The sequence below is a fragment of the Mytilus edulis genome, chromosome 2, assembly GCF_963676685.1.
Source record: "Mytilus edulis chromosome 2, xbMytEdul2.2, whole genome shotgun sequence".
Lineage (NCBI taxonomy): Eukaryota > Metazoa > Mollusca > Bivalvia > Mytilida > Mytilidae > Mytilus > Mytilus edulis.
Genome location: NC_092345.1, coordinates 93044955 through 93067913, shown reverse-complemented (window position 1 = coordinate 93067913; position 22959 = coordinate 93044955). Strand labels below are relative to the sequence as shown.

Sequence of the window (22959 nt, the reverse complement as noted above, 5' to 3'; positions counted from 1 at the left end):
CATATAAAATGGTTAGTTTAAACATGTTTGAGAGCATAGTTAACCTTGGACAGTAGAATAACAGCGCAACATCAAGTTAAAAACAAGGCATGATGCCTTAAAAAAAATAAAAAAAATGTTGAAAATGACTTGACTTTTCAGATTGCCACGATGCGACCAAAGAATTAACATACAGATGAAATAGACATAAGTATCAATGTCCAGTTGACAGATTTCATCTGACCTTGACCTGATGTTATTGGTTAGTTAAGTTTAAATGGTAAAGTCCGTTTATTTGATACGTTAAGCATTAAATTTAAAATTTAATGCATGGAATGATAGTAAAACTTAAGTGCATATTTTTGTGGAAGTGTTCATCTCAACCTTGATCTATTTTTATTGATCCTTTATAATTCAAAGTGTTCGTGATATATTTGTCTTCAACATGAGTTTAATCAAGATCTGGAAAACACGCGATACATTTCAGCGTGATTGATTGATTGATTGGTGCCGGTGTTTTAACGCCACTTTTAAGCGCCACATTTGAGCTGTTTCGTGCCGGCCAGTTTTTATTGGTGGAGGAAGTTGGAGTGCCTGGAGAAAACCACCGACCTTCGATAAGAAAACTTACTATCCTGTTCAAATAATATTGCAGTCGAGTGCCCCCGCATGGAAAGGGTTCGAACTAACAACCTGAGTTTTATTGGCTAGTGATTACAGTAGTAGAACTACTTGGACCACTTGGCCACCGAGGTCCCTTTTCTCCCCCTGGCTGACCTCCATGAGCGGAATAACAAAATGAAATTAGAAAAAAGTACATGTAACATCAATTTGTAAAAGGTTTCTAAATCAAAAAATATTTGGGAACCTATTGGAATATGCCCAAAATTTCTAATACATGTTAAATCCTTGATTGAATAGATATTGCTGACAATTATTTTTATGACCTTTAACTGTTTTTCCCAAATTTATATTACAAAGAGTATAGGGAAATCAAATTCTAATTAAGAAAAATCAATCTTAAAGTTCTATCATACCGGTTTTAGTAGCATGGAACATGGTAATAATGCGATAATGATTCTTTCATTAAAGACCAATGAATTGATAGTACAAGTTGTTATTAAACAATCCAAGCCTAAAGAGTAAATACGAGAGGTCAAATATTGACTAAGTGCTGCTTGCCCAGACATTTAACCACTATCGACTTATCAATGTTACATTAGTTTATACAGAATAAGTCGTTTATTCAAAAGATGGAACAGTTGATCTGACGGTTAGGAAAGATACAGTTAATTACTTTTTATTTGGATACAAACAAATTGAAATGACACAGACGGGAGGGTTTTAGTATAAGTGCATTGATTCAAATGCGTTGTTAAGTGCAAAACTTTTGTTTCGATATATTTATCCAAACGACCTTTCTGTAATGCGTGGTAACATTCATTTCTGAGTACTATCTCGTGTTTGAACACCTGATAACACTGATGCACGTTACCAAGCAAATCAGAGGTCTGTAGATGACCACTCTTCACAAAGTACGATTCCAAATTGTGTTTTATTATGACAAAATTTATGGGAAGTTCTATCTTTCTCATCAAAATACGATGTTGAAGGGGCATACTGGTGGAGATCCTCTGGGGTTTTATTTATCATGCCAATTGAAAGCACCCCTTCATGTATTCATTAGAATGATGATAATAAAATTAATTATAAATGGCGCTTTCAAAAATAGAAAGTTTGTAGTCCACGCATTTCAGTATATTTTAGATGATTTTGATTTCCTGTTCTTACATGTACATACATCTGGTCTTAATATAATAACTAACACCGTGGGCTTCTATCGAGACGAATTAAAGAAACCATTTCATGATACAGTCGGGGTCAATAATACAACCAAACATTATCATAAATGTATTTGTAATTGCATATATATAGTAAATGTAATATAGTGAATGGAGGCGGACAATTTGTCAATTAGAGAACAACCCGACCAAAGAGCAGAAAACAGCACAAGTATAAAAAAAAAAAAAGAGGTGGTATGATTGCAAATGAGACAACTCTCCACAAGAGACCAAATGACACAGAATTAACAACTATAGATCGCCGTATGGTCTTCAACAATGAGCAAAGCCCATATCGCAAAGTCGGCTATAAAATGCCCCGAAATGACAAATGTAAAACAATTCAAACGAGAAAACTAACGTTTACAAAAAAGAACGGAAAACAAATATGTAGCACATCATCAAACGACAACCACCGAATTTCAGGCTCCTGACTTGGGACAGGCACACACAAACAGAACGTGGAGGGGTTAAACATGTTAGCGGGATCCCAACCCTCCCCTAAACCGTGAACAGTGGTGTAAAAGTACAACATAAGAACGAACTGAGAGTACTCGCAGTTACTGACAGCTAGTTAAAAGCCACTAACAACTAATAAAAATAAGCATGCATCTTAGACTATATTATCAATCAATTCACATCCAACATCCAATGGATTTAGTGTAAAGACGTCATGAAAAGTCAGAGAAAACATGACATTGTGCAATGCCAAGATACAGGTATCGATAGATTGTAGATCCATGAATTAGTGTATGTATATAACAATAATATTTAGTTTGCTTTTAATTGACTGATAACGAAATCAATATAAATACCAATAAAAACAATATTCAATGATCTACGTACAGTGTTAAATTGGTAACCTTTTAGAATAAGTTTATTTAAAGGATCGATAAGTTTACCAGTATCGTTTCTAAATTTGCAGGCACGGTTAACAACATTTTCGTAAAAATGAGGATGCACGCTTATCCATGGTGTCTTCATTGTATAACCTAGTCATTTGCTTTTTGAACTATATCAGGTTCTCATGTCAATTTTGTGTTCAATTTAAATCATGTAGCTGGCCTATCTTTGACAAATATAGTCCCTAGTGTTGACAGTGGGTTACTTGCCATTAATTTTTATAACCCTTCCAAATTTATTTCTCCATGTTTAATGCCTCAAATTGCAAGTAGGGGGGTGAAATTACACTGTAAACAAATTTGGGTCCAGAATTTTAAAGGAAAGTAGTGATTTGGTCCAGGTGAAAAAGGTTGAAAAATAGTACTTCGGAAGCTGTCAAAAGATTTCAAGACGCCCTAAAGATAAAATTGTCCATATTTTGAGTTAGAGACGATGAAGTTTTCTATAATTTTGATATAATTTGTCTCAAAAGTAGTACAACACACTGTAAAAGTTTCTTTGAGAAAGCCCAGGTGGGATTTTTTTAATTTTCATTTATGTTCTAAAAGAAATGCACTACGAAATAATTGTGTTCTCGGACCTAAGAATCTGGCGTATCTTAACTTTAGTGTTTGAAGATATTCAAGTTTGATTTCAAGATGTCAAACGACAAAAATCAAAGGATATCCGTCTCTCCCTGTATTAACAAGGCACCGACTATGACAATTAAACGACTTTTTCTGTCCTTCTCATCTGTTGCCAAGATGTCAAACTGATAGTTTAATATCTTTTCAATAATTCGCATTGCTTTATATGGACGGGAATCAAAGATGATGGCTATGTTTGAAATGATGAAAATAAATTATCTTGACACAGCTGTTGCAGCTGAGATAAAATATAATTAATCTGTATTTAGAACAAAGTACTTATTCTATAGTCAAAGATCGCATTAACCTAATATGAAAAGAGAATAAACCTTACATATGTGGTAACCATATATAATATTCTTGCTATTAGTGTTTTAGCAATTAATTCAGACAGTATTATAGCAATTAATTCAGACAGTATTATAGCAATTAATTCAGACAGTATTATAGCAATTAATTCAGACAGTATTATAGAACACTAAAAAAGCCTTTAATCAACGTACATGCAACTTGAAAAAGTTTGTCGCTTCTGTGCTGTTGCATTTTATAGTAACATAGGAATTTAAGATCTACAATTTTACATTTATAATTTACATCTTTAAGATGCTTAAAGACATCAGCTTGTCGTGCAGGTATCAGTCGATGAAGACAAAAATGAAAAACATATTTGATTTAATGCATACTGATTATGCGGCCTTCAGCGTTTTTTATGTTCATCTCTTATATTTTATGTAGGGAAATAAATAGTAGGTGAAAGGGTAATTGCACCGAAGTACACCACTTAAAATCGAAAAATATTATTATAATAGTCGTACCTGTAATCAAATATTCAAAGCGAATCCATATGTTTTTCTTAAAAAAATATTTCTTATCACTTATTTTCTGTTTCTTAACCCTTCATTCAGGGCAAGCTACTTTCTTTTCAAGTCTTTTCAAGTTTTTTAATTCTTTATAGTTATAACAAACAGGGTTAACTTATGTTCACAGAAATCTAGTTACTTTGCGACTAAAAAAGAAGTTGTGTACCAAATCAGCGTGTGTAGGGCAACGGTATTTCTGTTTTTATTTTATAGATTAAGTATACCACTAAGTGATTTAAATTTCAGTGTGGTCTAACTGTGGTCTCTTCATTTAGTTGTGTTTCTTTACTTTTTTTAATTACAGTTTACGACACGAAGACCTTGAACAAAACAACCTTTGATACCTAATGTTTACCATGTGTCTAAACATTAAGTTTTCTAATCAATTATACATTTGTTTTAAATATATCGATTCATCTATTTGAACTTTATACTGTTACTATGAAAACTTTAACATAGTTCGTTGTTCTTTTCTTTAACATACGAATAAAAAAAAAATCATATAAAAATATAAGAACGCGAATAACCTAAGTTATCTACGTTCATATCCGTAGATATGGATATTTTAACACCCTGAAGTACCCAAATACACCATGAGGCGTAGCATTTAATGAAATGAGTGTAAATGATCGGCATAATAGGACAAAATTGTAATGAATTAAATATTTCATTACAAACACCATAGATAATCTACAGAATTCAATATTTCACAGGGAGCAATCATGGAACTAAGGAAAACTTGCGCGAAGTTCCCCGGGACAATGGTTAGCAACGTCCTGGGATATGGGTTAGCAACACTTAGGGGCTATGGGTTTTGTAACGACGTGATTTAACCAATCAAAATCCTAGATATATACTAAGCCGGGGATAATTTGTATTATGTGTTATACAATATAACTTTGGTGTGTATGAGTAATCAGTAGTGATATATTTGAAGAAAAACAACACAAAACAGTACTGTCAAAACAGTGTCAGTTATCATCAGTATGCAAAAGTATAAAATATGTCTAGCTGCTGATCCGTTTCTATTAGGTTCTAAAGTTTGGTACGTTCTGGTGAAGTCCTTCGATATAAACCATACCCCTATACATAAAATACTTGTATCTTTGCCGTCGATGTCGATGTAATACAGAAATAATGGAGGAAATGCCTTTTTTTTTAACTAGGTAACTTTTAGTTTTTGTTTCGCATCTTGATGTCATACGATATTCACGCTAACGTAATATAAATAGGTTCTCGTTGGTTGTCTTATGCTGTAGCTAAGATTCTATTGACTAGAATGAGATATGCAATTGGGAACATTGTCACGTCTCATTCCTTACAGCTGATCAGCGCCTGCTCAGTTGCAAATTTTACGCTGACCGTATGGTTTGACGAAACACTACTCCATGTCTAAAGCAACTATCGTACAGTGCAACAAATAAATGGTCCGCGTCAGCATGCGCTCCAAAACCCATTGTGAATGATTGGCGTGTTTAGTCGTCCAGACGTCTGAGGGCCTTGTATCCTGACGGGTACCGTTATCTGTTGCAAGCCACCCTAAACAGGTCTCTTAATTGTAGACATCTATTTAGATTTGATAATCCAGATCAACAAACGACAACCACTGAACAACAAGTTCATGAATTAGGACATGTGCAAACAAATGCAGCGGGTTTAAACTATTTGATTTGCGTCCACAACTCATCCACCAGTAAAACGACGTAGTTAGTGGGCTGTCCAACTGATCAACAAGGCACTGGAAACAGCCGTTGTTAACCCCTAAAACCCCAAATAATCTAGACACAAAATCAACATAGAAAAATCAAAATGGCTGCCTTCCTCCAACTTACGACAACAAAAACATTTTAATGCTCACCAAACCCCTTACCGAGCCGATCGTGCGAGGGCCTAATAGCCAGTCAAGTTCGTAAAACACACCACATGCACCTACCATGAAGACAGTAGAAGATATTTGTTATTGTTTAACTATCATATAATTGTACAATTTAGAAAGTATGAAACAAGACAATACGACAAGTATGGTATGGGTAAATATCGTCACCGATGTGACTGTTATCCTATAAAAACGGGAAATATGAAGCAAAAAGGGGTATTCTACGGGATATTCTATGTTGGATCAATGGATAGTTACTGGTCTATCTAAATATGGAATGTCAAATTCATATTGATTAATAGGCTTTGATTAATTGACTATTTTGAATTGATAAAGACAAATTAATGCTTAGTTTGCAATAGCTTCGTACCACGCTTATTTCCTACATTTGAAAATGCCCGTACCAAGTCAGGAATAAGACAGTTCTTGTCCATTCGTTTTTGATACGTTTTGTTATTTGATTTTGCCATGTGATTATGGACTTTCCGAATTGATTTTCCTCTAAGTTCAGTATTTTTGTGATTTTATTTTTTATACCGTAACTACTTATGAAATAAAAACAGAAGCTACCTTTTTTTCCATAAAAATCACATGAAACAACAAAAATGACGTTATTTGATACTACGAAGTACTCCGTATGTACTCCGTGCTTTTCTGGTCAGGAATTTGGTAAAGGCTAATAAAGCAGTTGTCTGCAGTGCCAAACTATCTAGCACTGCTTGTGTATAGTTTTGAAGCAGGTACTGAATTTATCGCAGTGGAAAAGTCTGAAAATTGACGCAAGACTAAACAGGACGCTATAATTTATTGTTATGATTTTAATGAGCGGGAAAGACTAAAATTCATGTAACTAAAGAATCATAATCTCGAACATTTCTTTCTAAGTTCGAGATTATGAGTAGCAATATACCAGCTTCACCTGAATATTGAATACACGTTTTCCAAATATTTCGGTATCTAAGAGTTTGCAGCTGCTATATATACCAATACTTTATCAAGCGTCTGAGCAGAAAGTTGAGGAATCGTCCTTTTGGCGTGGCTTGGTAATTATGCATCCTGCCAATGTGTAATTTTGCTGTGGTCACTTTTTTATTCTTGTTTTTCATTTTTACCTATGTGCTTTGTCTATATGCCATTTTTATTCTTTGTTGACATATTTGTTTGCTTTATAGTGGTCAAGATTAAAAGACAATACTGACTACTGTACCCTTATTTTTCGCTTTTTTACCTATTATGTTGGGGTTTTTTTCACACAGTGTTGTTAGTATAGTGGAATGTTATGCGACTTTGATACAAGTGAGAGGTTTAGCTAGCTATAAAACCGGGATTAATCCACCAATTTCTACACAAGGAAATGTCTGTACCAAGTCAGGAATATGACAGTTATTTGATCTTTTGTTAAGGAACTTTCCGATTTGAATTTTCCTTGGAGTTCCATATTTTTTTTTTTTACTTTTTACAAATAGATATAAAATTGAGAATGGGAATGGGGTATGTTTCAAAGAGATTATAACCAGACCAAAGAGCAGGAAACAGTCGAAGTCCACCAACGGGTCTTCAGCACAGCGAGAAAATAACGCATCCGGAGGCGAGCTTGTTCAGCTGGTCCCTAAACTAAAATGTGTACTAGTTAAAATGAACGTCATACTAAACTCCAAAACATATGTATATATATACATGTACTATTATCATTTTAATGCAAACAGTATATATATATATATATATACGTAGTTGGTTGATTAGTATACATATCATATTTGAGGATTGATATATATTTCTATTAAAAACCAGATTCAACAATATTTCGGTCTAAAAGAGGAGTCACATTTTATATATATAAAACATATTCATATCCCTTGAGGATCAATCCATTAATTCGTTACACAAATAGTTTGTGTGAGAATTTCGTAAAAATATACTCTATATAATCTAAGATTAAGTAATAAAAGTGGTTCAGACTAGCCATAACTATATGTTGTATAGTATTTCCTCTGGTTTGATACAGAAATCAGAATAGTAATATTAAAGTAATGTAATCATTGCACGCTGTTGATTATAACCGTTAATCAAAATCTTTAACTACGTTGATTTTGCTTTGTAAATTGATTTTTCTCTCTATCCAATAAATCTAATATTATTGAACGATTAAAACATTTAGAGTACATTTTACCACAAAGAAATCCTTGTCTACTTTTCCATAAATAAATCATATCGTCTCTATCTCTCACATTATACACACATATAATATATATAAATTATTTTCCTCAGTAACTTGATATATATCGTTGTAATGTTGTCCAGAATGGACGTTTATAGACCGTCGCTCATTCTTTTAAATCATTAGACAGATATTAAGGTAAGGAGGAACATTGCGTTATATAATCTGTTACAAGGAAATCATTCAACCTTTTTTCAATTCTAATAACATTCAGTCACCCGTGTTAAGCGAAGCGGATGCTAATATATGTTATATATAGCTAAAAATCAGACAACAATGAACAGAGATACTATCAAAGACTAGAGAAAGAATGAAAGAAAGTATAATATAGTGTGCAGGTAACAGGTAGATTGACTGTAGAAAGAAACGGATTACAATTTATGATACCGTGTTGATATAAATAGATTTTGAGAAAACAGATGGAGAGCTACACAGTTAGAGGTATAATTGAGTGAATAACGCGAAAATAACAGATGCACAAGATTAACCCACCGTGAAACTTCTGAACATCTAACGTGAAATTCTGAAAGGAAATAACAGGTCAAAAGGGGACGTGAGGTGAAGTTTAAATACAAAGAAAAATGAAGAATTGTGTGTACACACGCGACGACGCTATTTTATTATTAAGCAATTGTTAAAGTTTATTTCATTCACAATAGAGAAATGTTAAAGAAGTGTTTAAAATAAATATTGTGGACGGTTGTGTGAATGGGCTAGCATGAATGGAGGATAACGAAATTTGTTGGGAACGATCTGGATGATAGGCACTTGGAGATACACGTGGGAAGTTGTGACATAGTCTTTGAAGCTTTATAAAATCATTGGTTATCTGTCGAATTGTCGCAAAGGATTAAGTTATAATCAAAGTCGGGATTAAGATTAAGATCAAGTTTCAAAAATGCAGTCCTTAGAAGCCGGAGAACCAAGTAGGACAGAAACAACACCAATGCTTAAAAGGAGGAAGCGCAAAATTGAAAGACTTATAGGAAAACAGAAATTCGAAAGTGCTGAATTAGAGAGACTGTATAAAATCTATGTCTATACTTTACAACAATCTGCTGTTGGATACATGCTTGGAGTTTTTATCCTTCTAACTGCTTGTTTATCAATCTTAAAATTTGTTTACGTTAAAAATGTGACAGTTAGTGGAATATACTTGGGAATTCAGTGCTTAATATTTATTGGAATTTACGTATTGTTGCATACTAGATTTACCAAAGAAACTAACTTTCCTGTGATTTGTTATATAATTTTGCCGTTTTTAGTATGTTTTGCAATTCTTTCATTTCCATTTGATCTCGGTCCTGACTTCCCTGGAAGAATCCGGACAATTTACACAGTAGCAGACGGTGTTTGGGAAGTGATGTTTGTCGTTTTCATGATTTATTCACTAATGCCACTGCGGACATACATTGCAGCAGTTTTGGGAATTATTCTTCCCCTATGTCATCTAGTTGTTTCGGCGGTTATCGTAGAAAAAAAATCACATTCGTTACTATGGCGACAGGTAAGTTTTATACCTATTTACACAAACATGTGTATCTAATAAAAGAGGGTCTTAACTAAGTTGATAAATGAAAACAAACAAGTAAATTAGTTCCGGTGTTGATTGATACCTTGGTTATCTTGACATTTTGAATCTTTATCAAAAGCTGAAAACAATATCACGGACAACCAAGTATTATTTGGGAAATATCATGTGTCAGGGTGGTCAGCTGACTCCTACAACTCGATATTTATAAATGTTCAAGTAAAATAATTTAAAAACTTATACTACCGAAAAAAGAACCGTTGGTAGTCATACGATAATGACATAAGAGACTTCATTAAAAGGTACCCAACCTACGAAAATAAGTTAATTTGCCACAAGTTTTATATAAACTCGGTTGGTTATCTCATTTATCTTATATAAACTATGCATTAAGCCTAGAGACTGACAATGAGAATACACACTTTCACACAAAGGTTGGTAACCGCAGGCGGTGATGTCTCGTCCGATATGATGACCATTAAACCATTACATGCCTTTCTTAATGAAAAGTTTTGTTTACATATGGTGTTCGTCCATTCAGGGTATCTGACATTTTGACCCATACAAATCTGACATAACATTAGAAATTTCATTTCCAGTTTGACAAGACAGTACATAGGAATGTTAATGATCATGACATGCATGATGATCGCACATTTAAAAATGTATTGCAAAAAATAGTCACGTTGAGAAAATAAATATTTGAAAATATATACTATCTGAATAATTATTTCCGTATCTGATTTTATTTCGTACTGATTTTTATTCGACATGTTGGAGAGGGAAAGAAAATCCTTCCATACCTGTATAACGGGACGACCATTTGGTATTCCAATGGGGGTGGGGGTCACCGATTTGAGAGAGGGGGATGTGTAGGAGGATTTTTTTTGTGGATTGACTATTCACTTTAATCTGTTGCTTTTCATACTTTTTTTTCTGTGACATAACCGCGTGGATTTTCACCAATGTACACTATAGTTAGTTCTGCATCTTGTAAACTGCAGAGTATTCATCTTCATCCTGTCTGGTGCATGATTGTTTATTTTCAGTTCTCAACAGGCCAAACTATTCATTTCACCCTCCTAGTCAACCATGCCAACCCCCATTTCCAAAAGATAATGCGGTATTGGAATTTTTAATATACTTTTTATTTACTCTACATGGTATTTGATGGTTATGTGTGTATATTTAGATTTATTGAAACCTTTATGATATAATGTAGGTTTTATGTTTTATATTTCCTATCCTTTACTGGTCGTCCAGAGTCCTCTACTGGAAAAATCATATTTATCTCTCTGTTATTTCTATCTCTTTTTCCCCGCCGGTATGCCGCTATTTATAAACTTAGCGTTTGCTTTTTACTTCATCACTTTACATACATGAAATTGTTGCTATATGTCAATTGTCCTAAACACATCTTAGAGAAAATGTAAAAATCAAGACAAATCAAATCAATTTCAAGTGTCTTACTGATAGACTTTCTTTCGATTTTCTATCATTGGTGTAAGAAAACAGACTCCGAGTGAATTTCATAATATCTGCCTTACAGTTATATCGAATACAGAGGAAACTACTTTAGATATCCTTCCATCTTTGATCTCTGATTCTACACATTGTTTTACTCCGCCAAACGTCTACACTTGTAATATGAATCACAGTCTAAGGAGATAATGCAAGAGTGTATATCAATCTTTCTAGCATATTAAAAGTTTCCTATGGTTCAGCGCTAGTTTCTTTTATACACCTCACAAGGCCACAAATTATAGAAAAACGTTTTACCGTGCGGCAATATTGGTTCGTTGGTTTGGATGATAGTCAAATTGTAATTGCAAATCCAAAAAGTACAAACCAAGTGACAGAACAACCATCACAAATTGATGTTAAAATGTCAGATGTTCTTGAAATAAAGACTTTTTTCTGAAGATAAGTGTTGTTGCCCGAAATTTTTCTTGGACAATTGTTGAAATAGATTGGATGACAGTTTAGATGATTTAAGGGACGCAGTTAAAAAACATTTGGTTTCTTTTTGCACGTAAATACTTATATCAGTGTTTGTTTCACTGCTTCTGTTTTCTCATTTCTGGAAAACAGATTATTCTGTTAGTCTGTATAAAAAGTATCTACTTTTAAATATCTATGTTGATCTTGAAGATATATATATGATCGATTTACATACACTGTCATGTGAAATCACGAGTAACAACAGAAACAAAGCAACGATTTAATACGCCATTAGAACAAAAACGAGCGATGCTACAAGATAAAACGTTGGTATTAGAAGACTACTCACCCAGAGGAGTTGACTGTATCCATACAAGGACAAATTTTCAACTGACATGACTGAAGGAATAAACAGTTGTACATGTATTAAAGCACATAGGAACCCTAGAACTTATAAAAATAAAACCAAAATCAAAACATTCATTATACATGTTATACAACTATTTAAAAAAAAAGCATACCATCAGATTTTGTAAACGAATGTTTTCCACGCGAGTAACACCTCTCAAGTAACTATTTACTTCGGTACTAGCATGAATATACTGATTCATTTGAATTGAACTTTGCTGTTTTAAAACATAGAAACTAATTTAAGAAATGCATCTCCCTCTTGCACAGCTCTGATTCCTGTACAAATTTGTTTACGATGTTGTCTCTTTTCGGTTATACATACTCTTACTGTTAACTTGTATATATAAGCTTTTTATTTTCTAACGATTTGACATTCATTGACATTTCAGAATGTACATCTGGTGCATAAAAACTGGATCCGTTTTAATTTATTGCTATACTAAACTTACTTGTGTTTTTGCTATGATTTCTGCATAAATCAGGCCGTTGTTTATTCTTGAATAGTTTTACAGTTTGTCTTACCCTCGAGGTCTTACCGAGGCCCTTATGGCTTTAATATAAAAATGTTTTTCTGTTGCAAATCATGATGTATTGTTCTATGTGTACATATTATGCTGCCCATCAAGGGCCCTTGATTGGAATAATAAAATATTCTATACAGTAATGGGTTAAAAGCCATAGGCTGACCTATATTTATTTTAACCTCCACATCTTTTGTTCTCTGTTGTATAGTTTCTCATTGGCAACCATATCCCATCTCCTTCTTTTGCACTGTAACTGCAGAGAGCAATGCTAACTTACAGTTATGTGCATTTAGTTGAGAGCCCCACACAAACATATAGCTATTATGTACATTCACATTTGACAGAAGAGTATAAACATGTGAACATATCTTGCATTGATCACATTTTATTTCCTTAATTGATATGACATGGTATGACTTTCAACTTGGTTCAACCTAAGTAAATGGATATATTCTGACATTTGAATATACACACATAAAAAATATATGTTGCAATTTGAATTGATTTTTGCGATTTAGTTCTTTTTCGTCATCCAAAAAAATCCAACATAATGTGGCTTTACTATTCTTTTATCAAGACAATATAAGATTTTGGTGTCGTCTTCGACGTAGTTGACATTGTACTGTAGTCAAACCAGCGAGTAAAACCCATCTGACTTCATAAAGAGAACATTACACGTGCGTAGTAAAAAATTTTTTTATGCCCCCGCAGTAGCCGAGGGGGCTTTAATTTTTACCTTTGTCCGTCTGTATGTTCGTACGTTCGTCCCAGCATTAGTTTCAATTCTCTTAGTTTAGTTTGCCTCAACCAAGAGTTATAAAACTTATACGCGATGCTTATTACCACAAAACACATATCAAGTTTGAATTTTAAAAGCATCACTTTTTAGTTTATACCGTTTTAGAGTTATGCCCCTTTACAAATGGAAAAATGCTAGATTTTTCGTTTCCGTTCTTTATTACTATAGTTTGCCTCAACCAAATGTTATGAAATTTAAACACAATGCTTATTACATGTACCTTAAAACACAGAGCAAATTTGAATTTTGGTTGTGTCACTTTGACCTTTCTAGAGTTATGCCCCTTTTCAAATAGAAATATAAGTTTTGAGTTTTTCGATTCCGTTCTCTAACTTAAACTTGCCTCAACTTATTGTTATGGAACGTATACATTGTATACACAATGCTTATTACCTCAAAACTCAGATCAAAGTAGTAGTGTCACTTTTACAGTTCTTGAGTTAAGTCCCTTTATAAAAGGCGCATATCATGGAATTTTATAAACATGTATATTGAGTTTGACTCCATTAACATAATTAATATAATAAGAGCACTCCCCAAATCGAGTTTTTTTTTATTCGTCTGATATTCTGTAAAAAAAAAGCCAGTTTAGATTTTGTTTTCATATTTGATGGAACATATTCTGTTAAAAACTAAACGATTGTCTTGTCAGCAAGTTGTTTGTCTATTCAAGTTAGTGGTCATCCTGTTGGTAAGATAGACTGTTCAAGTTTCTGGTCATCCCGGTGGTAAGCTATACTGTTAGAGTTAGTGTTCATTCTGTTGGTGAGCTAGACTGTTCAAGTTAGTGGTCATCCTGTTAGTTATATGGACTGTTCAACTAAGTGGTGTTTGTAAGCTAGATCATTCAGGTTAGTAGTCATCCTGTTGATTAGGTTAACTGCAAGTAAGTGGTCATCATGTTGGTAAGCTAGACTGTTTAGGGTAGTCGTCATCCTGTTGGAAAGCTAGACTGTTCAAGTTAGTGGTCATCTTGCTGGCAAGCTAGACTGTTCAAGTTAGTAGTCATCCTGCTGGTATGCTATACCGTTTAAGTTAGTCGTCCCCCTGCTGGTATGGTAGACCGTTTAATTTAGACGTCATCTTGCTTGTATGCTAAACTGTTTAAGTGTGTGGTCATCTTGTTGGCAAGCTAGACTGTTCATGTGAGTGGTTATCCTGTTGGTAAGCTAGACCCTCAAGTTAGTGGAAATTCAGTTGGTAAACTAGAATGTTTAAGTTAGTGCTCATACTGTTGGTTAGCTAGACCGTTCAGGCTAATCGATATTCTGTGGGTGCACTAGACCATTTGAGTAAGTGGTCATCCTGTTGGTAAGCTAGATCATTCAGGTTAGTGGTCATCCTGTTGATTAGGTAGACTGCAAGTAAGTGGTCATCGTGTTGGTAAGCTAGACTGTTTAGGGTAGTCGTCATCCTGTTGGAAAGCTAGACTGTTCAAGTTAGTGGTCACCTTGTTGGTAAGCTAGACCGTTTAGGTCAAGAGTCATCCTATTAGTAAGCTAGACTGTTCAAGTTAGTTGTGACCTTGTTAGCAATCTAGACTGTCCAAGTAAGTGGTCGTCCGGTGGGCAATCTAGACTGTCCAAGTTAGTGGTAACCTTGTTGGCAATCTAGACTGTCCAAGTTAGTGGTAACCTTGTTGGCAATCTAGACTGTCCAAGTTAGTGGTAACCTTGTTGGCAATCTAGACTGTCCAAGTTAGTGGTCATCCTTTTTGGCAAGCTATACTGTTCAATTTAGTGGTCACCTTGTTGGAAAGCTAGACTGTTCAAGTGAATTGTCATCCTGTTGGTAAGCTAGACTGTTCAGGTTAGTGGTCAACCTGTTGGTAAGCTATACTGTCCAAGTTAGTGGTCTTCCTATTTGTAAGATTGACTGTTCAAGTTAGTGGTCACCTTGTTGATAAGCTAGATTGTTCAAGTAAGTGGTCATTGATCATCCTGCTGATTGGCTGAATTGTCCAAGTTAGTGGTAACCTTGTTGGCAATCTAAACTGTCCAAGTTAGTGGTCATCCTTTTTGGCAAGCTATACTGTTCAATTTAGTGGTCACCTTGTTGGAAAGCTAGACTGTTCAAGTGAATTGTCATCCTGTTGGTAAGCTAGACTGTTCAGGTTAGTGGTCAACCTGTTGGTAAGCTATACTGTCCAAGTTAGTGGTCTTCATATTTGTAAGATTGACTGTTCAAGTTAATGGTCACCTTGTTGATAAGCTAGATTGTTCAAGTAAGTGGTCATTGATCATCCTGCTGATTGGCTGAATTGTTCAAGTTAGTGTTCATCATATTTGTAAGTTTGAATGTTCAAGTCATTGGTCATCCTGTTGGTAATCTAAACTGCTCAGGTTGGTGGTCACCTTGTTGTTAAGCTAGATTGTTCAAGTAAGTGGCCAGTGGTCATCCTGTTGGTAAGCTTAACTTCTCGGGTTGGTGGTCAGTCTGTTGATAAGCTAGACTACAAGTTAATGGTCAGTAGTCATCATGTGTGTAAACTAGACTGTCCAAAGAAGTGATCACCCTGTTGGTAAGCTAGGCTGCAAGATTTTATCTCTGCTTTCCTTTTACGACATATGACCTAGATGGTTAAAGGGGGATTTCCGTAAGCCCTTCAAACTAATTTCACTCTGCTACAGTTTGTGTCAGTACTAAGTCAGGTTATGTAGAACATTTGAAGTTCTTTTTTTTTACATTTATTTTCTTGAATTTTGGGTTTGTTGTGAGCTATGTTTTTGTTAGCCTTATATCGATAGAATACAGAGTAAAACAAAAGAGACGAAAGGTACCAAAGGGATATTCAAACTCATTAGTCGTAAACAAAGATAAATGATTTAACGGTACATTTTATTGTACGTTCTAGGATGTATATTTGGTCATCCAACTAGTCGAGATTAAAAGGGAACTGTTAAGTTGTCGCATGCTTGTTTCCTGTCCTTAGACTTCAGTGGTCTTCTTCAGTTATACTTTAATCTTTAATGTTTTGATAATTTAGAAACCAATTGTTGGTTATCTCTGTTAATTTTTTTCAAAACTGTTCTAGAATCACTTCCGATTTAGAATTTACATTGAAACTTGACATGCATTTATTGTATTGAAATCAATACAAAAAATATGTTCCATTCGAGTTATCTGGAAATTTCCAATGCACTTCTCCCTTCCCTTCATTTAACTAACCTTGAACAACCATTGATTAGTTTCATGAATTATCTGAAATTTAATTATTTCCTAAAAAAAAATGCGGAAACCCCTCTTCTTCGATTCAGTTGCTAAGGAAAATACCATCCTTCCTAAGCTAAAAATGTCATTGTTTATAAGGTTCTTAAACAATCATTCTGTTCATTGATGAATTTCGTTTAAACGGAAATATCACATCAACATCTCAGCATACTCCATAAATTGCTGTCTAAATATTGAAATAAACACCAATCTCCAATGAAACCTTTAAACGCGGTATTAATATGTAACACTGTATTGAGTAGGATCCAGAAGTTCTAATGGACTATATCGACGTAATGTCGTGTCACATGTCTAACTGTACCTCTGGTTGCCAGAGTCTCGACACATGTTCAAGAGACTAATTGATAGTTCATTTTCAAATACCAATACATTAATGGACATGTCATTCTCAGATATAGGCAAATGCTAACTAGACATGTAAATTGGAGAAAATATTAATATTTTCTGGGTTATAAATATTCTGAATGATTATGTATACGATTTTACATAGTGCATCTATAATGTGTTGGTTTGTATTACGAGACAAACAATTTGATTTATAATGGACTTCGTAAACAGCAGTTTATGTTCATGAATCTTTTCTCTTTTTTATTTAATTTTAGAATTGATTCAGGAATGTTTGATATATATGACGAATATTGAACCTTTTGTATGAAAAATTATCGTCCCATAAAATTGCTAAAGATAGAAATAAGTTCTCTGCGTTTAGAACGATATTTATTTAGGTATTCGACAAGCTTACAATAATATGATAATATCTGGTTGAATCAGTTAATTAAATGATATGAAATATGATATAAAGTGTCATTTTTATTTGGAATATATATTTCAATCAAAGACGAGCACCTGGTAGACATTAATCAGCATTTCATAATTAACAAAGTAAGCGTATAACAGCTGCGTACATCGCTTCACATATTTTATTGCACATGATTCTGATAGGCATCTCTATACTAATTTATTATCACAAATAATAATAAAACATCGAACAACTGTAACTGGGGAAAATAAGAAACTTCCTGTTATTCTATACAATCTTGTTACTGGTAGTTATAATGGAAATATAGCTTGGTGTAAGAATGTAAAATCTGTGCTTGATAATTGTGGGCTATCAAATATATGGAACACATAAATATTTTATAAGTAAAAACTGGTTGTATGATACTGTTAAATTAAGATTAACTGACCAGTTCAGACAGACATGATATGCTACTGTACAGAATTCTCCAAAAGCTCTAAATTATAAATTATTCAAAAATAGTATAAATTTCGAAACCTACTTTGATATTTTAGATGACAAAAATATTGCTTCTTTTTGTAAATTTAGAACGTTGAACACAAAAATTCCTATCGAAATTGGTAGATGGCAAAACATTCAGAGAGAAAATCGTATTTGTACTTTGTGCAATTCCGGTGACATTGGCGACGAGTTACATTATATTTTAGAATACTCGGCAATAGCCGATAGTAGACAACTGCTACTAAAGCATAATTTTATAAACAGACCAAATATTTTAAAATTTCAAGGTCTAATGAATAGTAGCAACCCGTCTGAACTAAACAATCTGTGCAAGTTTATAAGAATTATTATTAAATGCCTAGAATCTCCTGGGTAATCACTTTATGTCTCTATTTTACATTTGTATTTAAAATTTATACTATGTTAATTTATTTGTATATGTCTCTGTACCATTGTACTTTGGTTTATGAGAATAAAGATATATATATGTTGTGTACAAATTGTAATGTTGTACAAATTATAATTTGTACAGAATTTTTGTACAAGTTATCAGTGTTTTATGACCTGCTGAACAAAAATGGATGATGCAAGCACCCAGTCTTTTGCTCCGCATATTTCTGTCAATTTTTCACAACTTCATGATACAGTCTCATACTTTGCTTTGATACAAAAACATTATAAGACCTCACAAGGATTTTGTATAGATATGAATATGGTATAAGGAAAAAATTAAAATTAGAATTTAAACCATTCATGTATCCTCATTTCCAGTTTGAAGGCAAGGAGAATAGCACTTAATGTTAGGTTGACGTATATTTGTTTGAATTTAAAACATTACACTGGTACATTTTATAAGTTAAACCTGTATCACCTGTTGCAAGAAGGTAGGTGTCAAAAAACTTATAACTTGTACAAAAACCCTGTACAAATTATAATTTGTACAAACTTACATCTTGTACACAACATATATATAACAACCCAAATGGTAAATTTTATTAAGGAAACATTGGTTGACAGTCTGATATTAAAAACTCAGTGTCTAATATTACATTTACATTAAGTACAGGAACCAATTTTACAATAAGTCAGTTGTGAAATACGAGAATTAATCGAAACTAGTAGAAAATGTGGAAGTTAGAAATCTTGACTGTAAACATGGTAACTGCAAAGACTTAAAATGTATTTGAAGAAAATGTGAGATTTTGTCAAGCATCCTTGTTAGCGTTCCTTGTCGTGTCATTAAAAGATTAAATTGTTGCAGAATTAGTAATTTCATTAAAAATTTCCTCCTTATATAATTTTGATTCAGTTAGAATAAAAATTATAAAAGTATTATTTGTATATATATATCGTTCACTTGCTCTAACGCCGTGTAAACGATTTTATTTTTAAAGCAGAAGTAGATATAAGGACTGGAATGATGATAAAATGCCATTGTTATGAAATATCTAAAGAAATGAAATACATGTTTATACGAATATATATACTAGTTCAGTGATAATGAACGCCATACTAAACTCCAAATTGTACACAAGAAACTAAAATAAAAAATAATACAAGACTAACAAAGGCCAGAGGCTCCTGTCTTGGGACAGGCGCAAAAATGCGGCGGGGTTAAACATATTTATGAGATCTCAACCCTCCCCCTTTACCTCTAGCCGATGCAGAAAAGTAAACGCATAACAATACGCACATTAAAATTCAGTTCAAGAGAAGTCCGAGTCTGATGTCAGAAGATGTAACCAAAGAAAATAAACAAAATGACAATAATACATAAATAACAACAGACTACTAGCAGTTAACTGACATGCCAGCTCCAGACTTCAATTAAACTGACTGAAAGATTATGATTATGAGAAGAACATAACCCGTGTCATGCCAACAACTGGTTTTTAAATAAATGTGTTTAGTTCCGATGCAAAGACCCTATAAGTGAATCAATATTAACGCCAAAATATGCAATCTTTAATGACATGACAACAGTATCGTAACTATATCCCTTCTTGATAAGTCTATTTAATGGTTTTGTTAGCTTCGAGGTGAATGCTGACATTTTTGTGCTTTATAAAGAATATTTCCATAAAATATTGGATGTGAAATACCTGAACGTTTAAGAAGTCTGCATGTTGAGCTATATTTAAGAATGATGTCCTTATACCGATGATAAAATTTAGTAAATGTTTTGACTAGTTTGTGATATCGAAAACCCTGGTGTAATAATTTTTCAGTAATTCATAAATTTCTGTCGTTTAAATCTAAAACATTGTTACATACACGAATGAATCGTACAAGTTGAGATGTATAAACATCGTAAGATGGTGACAAGGGAACGTCACCATCTAAAAATTGATAATTAACGATAGAAAATGAGAAATCATCTCTTTTATTATAAATTTTAGTATTAAGCTTTCCGTTAATGATATAGATATCAAGATCGAGGAAAGGGCATGGTCATTGTTAGTATTAGCTTTATTTAAAGTAAGTTCAACAGGATAAATTTCTTTAGTATACATACTGAAGTCGTCATTATTAAGAGCCAAAATATCATCCAAATATCTAAAAATATTATTACATTTGTGTATCAGATGTTGTTTCGATGGGTCTTTGCTAAATACATGCATCAAATGTATAATCAGAGTAAATGTATCTTAGTTGTTTTATTCAAAGGAGTGGCACCAATAATACCTCTTTGCTATCCACACCAACGATTTTAAATACTAAACATCAATCTGAACTTAAGTTTCTAGCAATCTGAAACTTAAGTTACCAGCAATCTGAAACTTTAGCTACCAGCAATCTGAAACAAGTAAATTTCAAACATACAATCCAATTAGCAATGTTTTTGAAGTCTAACACAAAAAATAGGATTTTTAATATTTTCAAGAATTTATTATCAAATTCTCAAGGTTATAATGTTGCAGCTCATCTGATTAAATTATATATATATTTTTTTAGATTGGAGCTAACGCTATTCTGTTTCTATGTGTAAATGTTGCTGGTGTTTTTATTCACAATGTAACGCAGAGGTCACAACGGAAGACGTTTATAGACACTCGAAACTGCATAGCAGCTAGACAAGAAATAGAAGACGAGAACGAAAAGCTGGTAAGTACATTGTCTATATCGCCATCAACAATGGATTCTGGAGTCTGTCTTTGAAAATCAAGAAAACCAAAGTTGTTAACCGACAATGTTATTGGTCAGTATTGATTAAAACTTCTAGCTCCCTGATTCAAAGGGCCCTGTGAGAAATTGCAATCACTTGGCATCCGTCGTCGTTGTTCATTGTTGTCATAAACTTTTCAAAAGCCTTAATCGCTTAAACCACACTGGACTAGTTATAACCACACTTTATCTGAATGATCCTTATAATTGGAAGGGTTTTTGTTCCTGCCAATCAACGGCTAAAACTGCCGTGTATTAAAAAAACACACAAGGATAAAACGCATGCATTGACTAACTATATCTTGAAAACCGGAATAAATGTAGAGGGCAAAAATGATTCCAATGTGAAGATCTACCTCTTTTCTATTCCAACCAAAATCATAAGATGACTCCTAAATGGACTCGGAACGACTTTATACATAGCAAAGACACCTGTCTTTTGTTGAAAACTGCATATATGTTGCCCTTTCAATATCATGTTCTTATTTTTTTTCACACAAACAAAACAATCAACATGGGGCTAGTCATATGATAGTGGGAAATTGAAACATGTATACAATATGAAGTGTTGTATTAATATGATTGTTAAAACGCAGGAAGAATATTTTTTTACGATTTGTAAACCAGAACTGCAAGACATATCTATCCAGTTTTTCATTACCACAGTATTTTCTAGTCTTAATGTATACTGGAATTCAAGAACATGCACAGTGTTAATTAATAAAGAACTTGTTGTTCCAAATATCTATATAAACCATTGGCTAACATAGTCGCTCTGATCGGTACATTCAATTTTTGAAATAAATAAAAGTCCCTAAAGACTGAGCCTCGGGACGGTTAAAACTTGTAAAACGGTGTACTTGGAAAAGGGAGTGCTTGTGTAATAGCTGTTTGAGACTGCATGTATAGAATGACATCTAGAAGCATATTCGTGTTATATAATGTTGGTCGGTTCCTGTCATATTACAGATTAAATCACCTCTTGTGTTATCAATGAAGCGATTTTATCGTTATTTCACCATTGCATTAGTTGTGATTATAAATTTGTATTGGACAGACTACTTAAGATGGTTATAATGCCATGTAATTAGAAAACTGATATATGTCGTACTCGGTATTATTAACTGTCATAGAAGGGACGAGTTATTGTCACTAGAGACTTAGATTTAGTTACAAAGAAAGTCATTTACAGTCGCCGTTTGTAGCACTGCAAATGCATTAACTTTTAAGTAATACATATTGGTTAAATCTATAGACTTCGTGTCCTTTATTTATAGAATATTGAATAAAGTACAAAACTAATTCACTCTTTTAATAGTATTTTATAAATAAGTGTGTTCCTTGTTAAACAGTTATATAATAATAGATTATTTATAAGAAAACCATATCGTCGTCTTATGAGTTCGTTTGTCGCTCAAACAAGGAGAAATAACTGTCACATTAACAGTATTAAAAGTAATCATGGCAATAGAGCACGCAAGAGTAGCTATACTATTTACAATGGAGAATAGAAAACCAAACAAGTAAATCAAAAAAGAACGGCAAATTGAATGACATTGCATCACACCGACAAAATACAAGACGGATTTCAGATCATCTTTATACAAAGATGACACAATAGTTTTCTATGAAGCGTTTGACTTTGTAAAATATGTATATACGTTTAGGCTGCAACGGCTCAACACACTCAGTAACCCCTTTGACCATAACCCATAGTATAACGTACTGTGACAGTATGTGTAACCGACTACTATAGTATTAGGTTTAGGCAGAGAGAGATAAACCAACCAGGGGCGGAATGTTATTCCGTAAAA

The 22959-nt window shown here is 33.4% G+C and overlaps 1 protein-coding gene across 1 annotated transcript in view; it reads left to right on the top strand.

Moving 5' to 3' along the window:
* The first annotated feature begins 8514 nt into the window (after nucleotides 1-8514).
* Nucleotides 8515-22959, top strand: part of LOC139513434 (adenylate cyclase type 1-like) — a 74878-nt gene continuing 60433 nt past the window's right edge. The window contains exons 1-2 of the mRNA XM_071301907.1: nucleotides 8515-9810; nucleotides 20936-21085. Of these exons, the coding sequence (XP_071158008.1) occupies nucleotides 9202-9810; nucleotides 20936-21085 (759 nt within the window). The 5' untranslated portion in view covers nucleotides 8515-9201. The remainder of the gene's footprint in view (nucleotides 9811-20935; nucleotides 21086-22959) is intronic.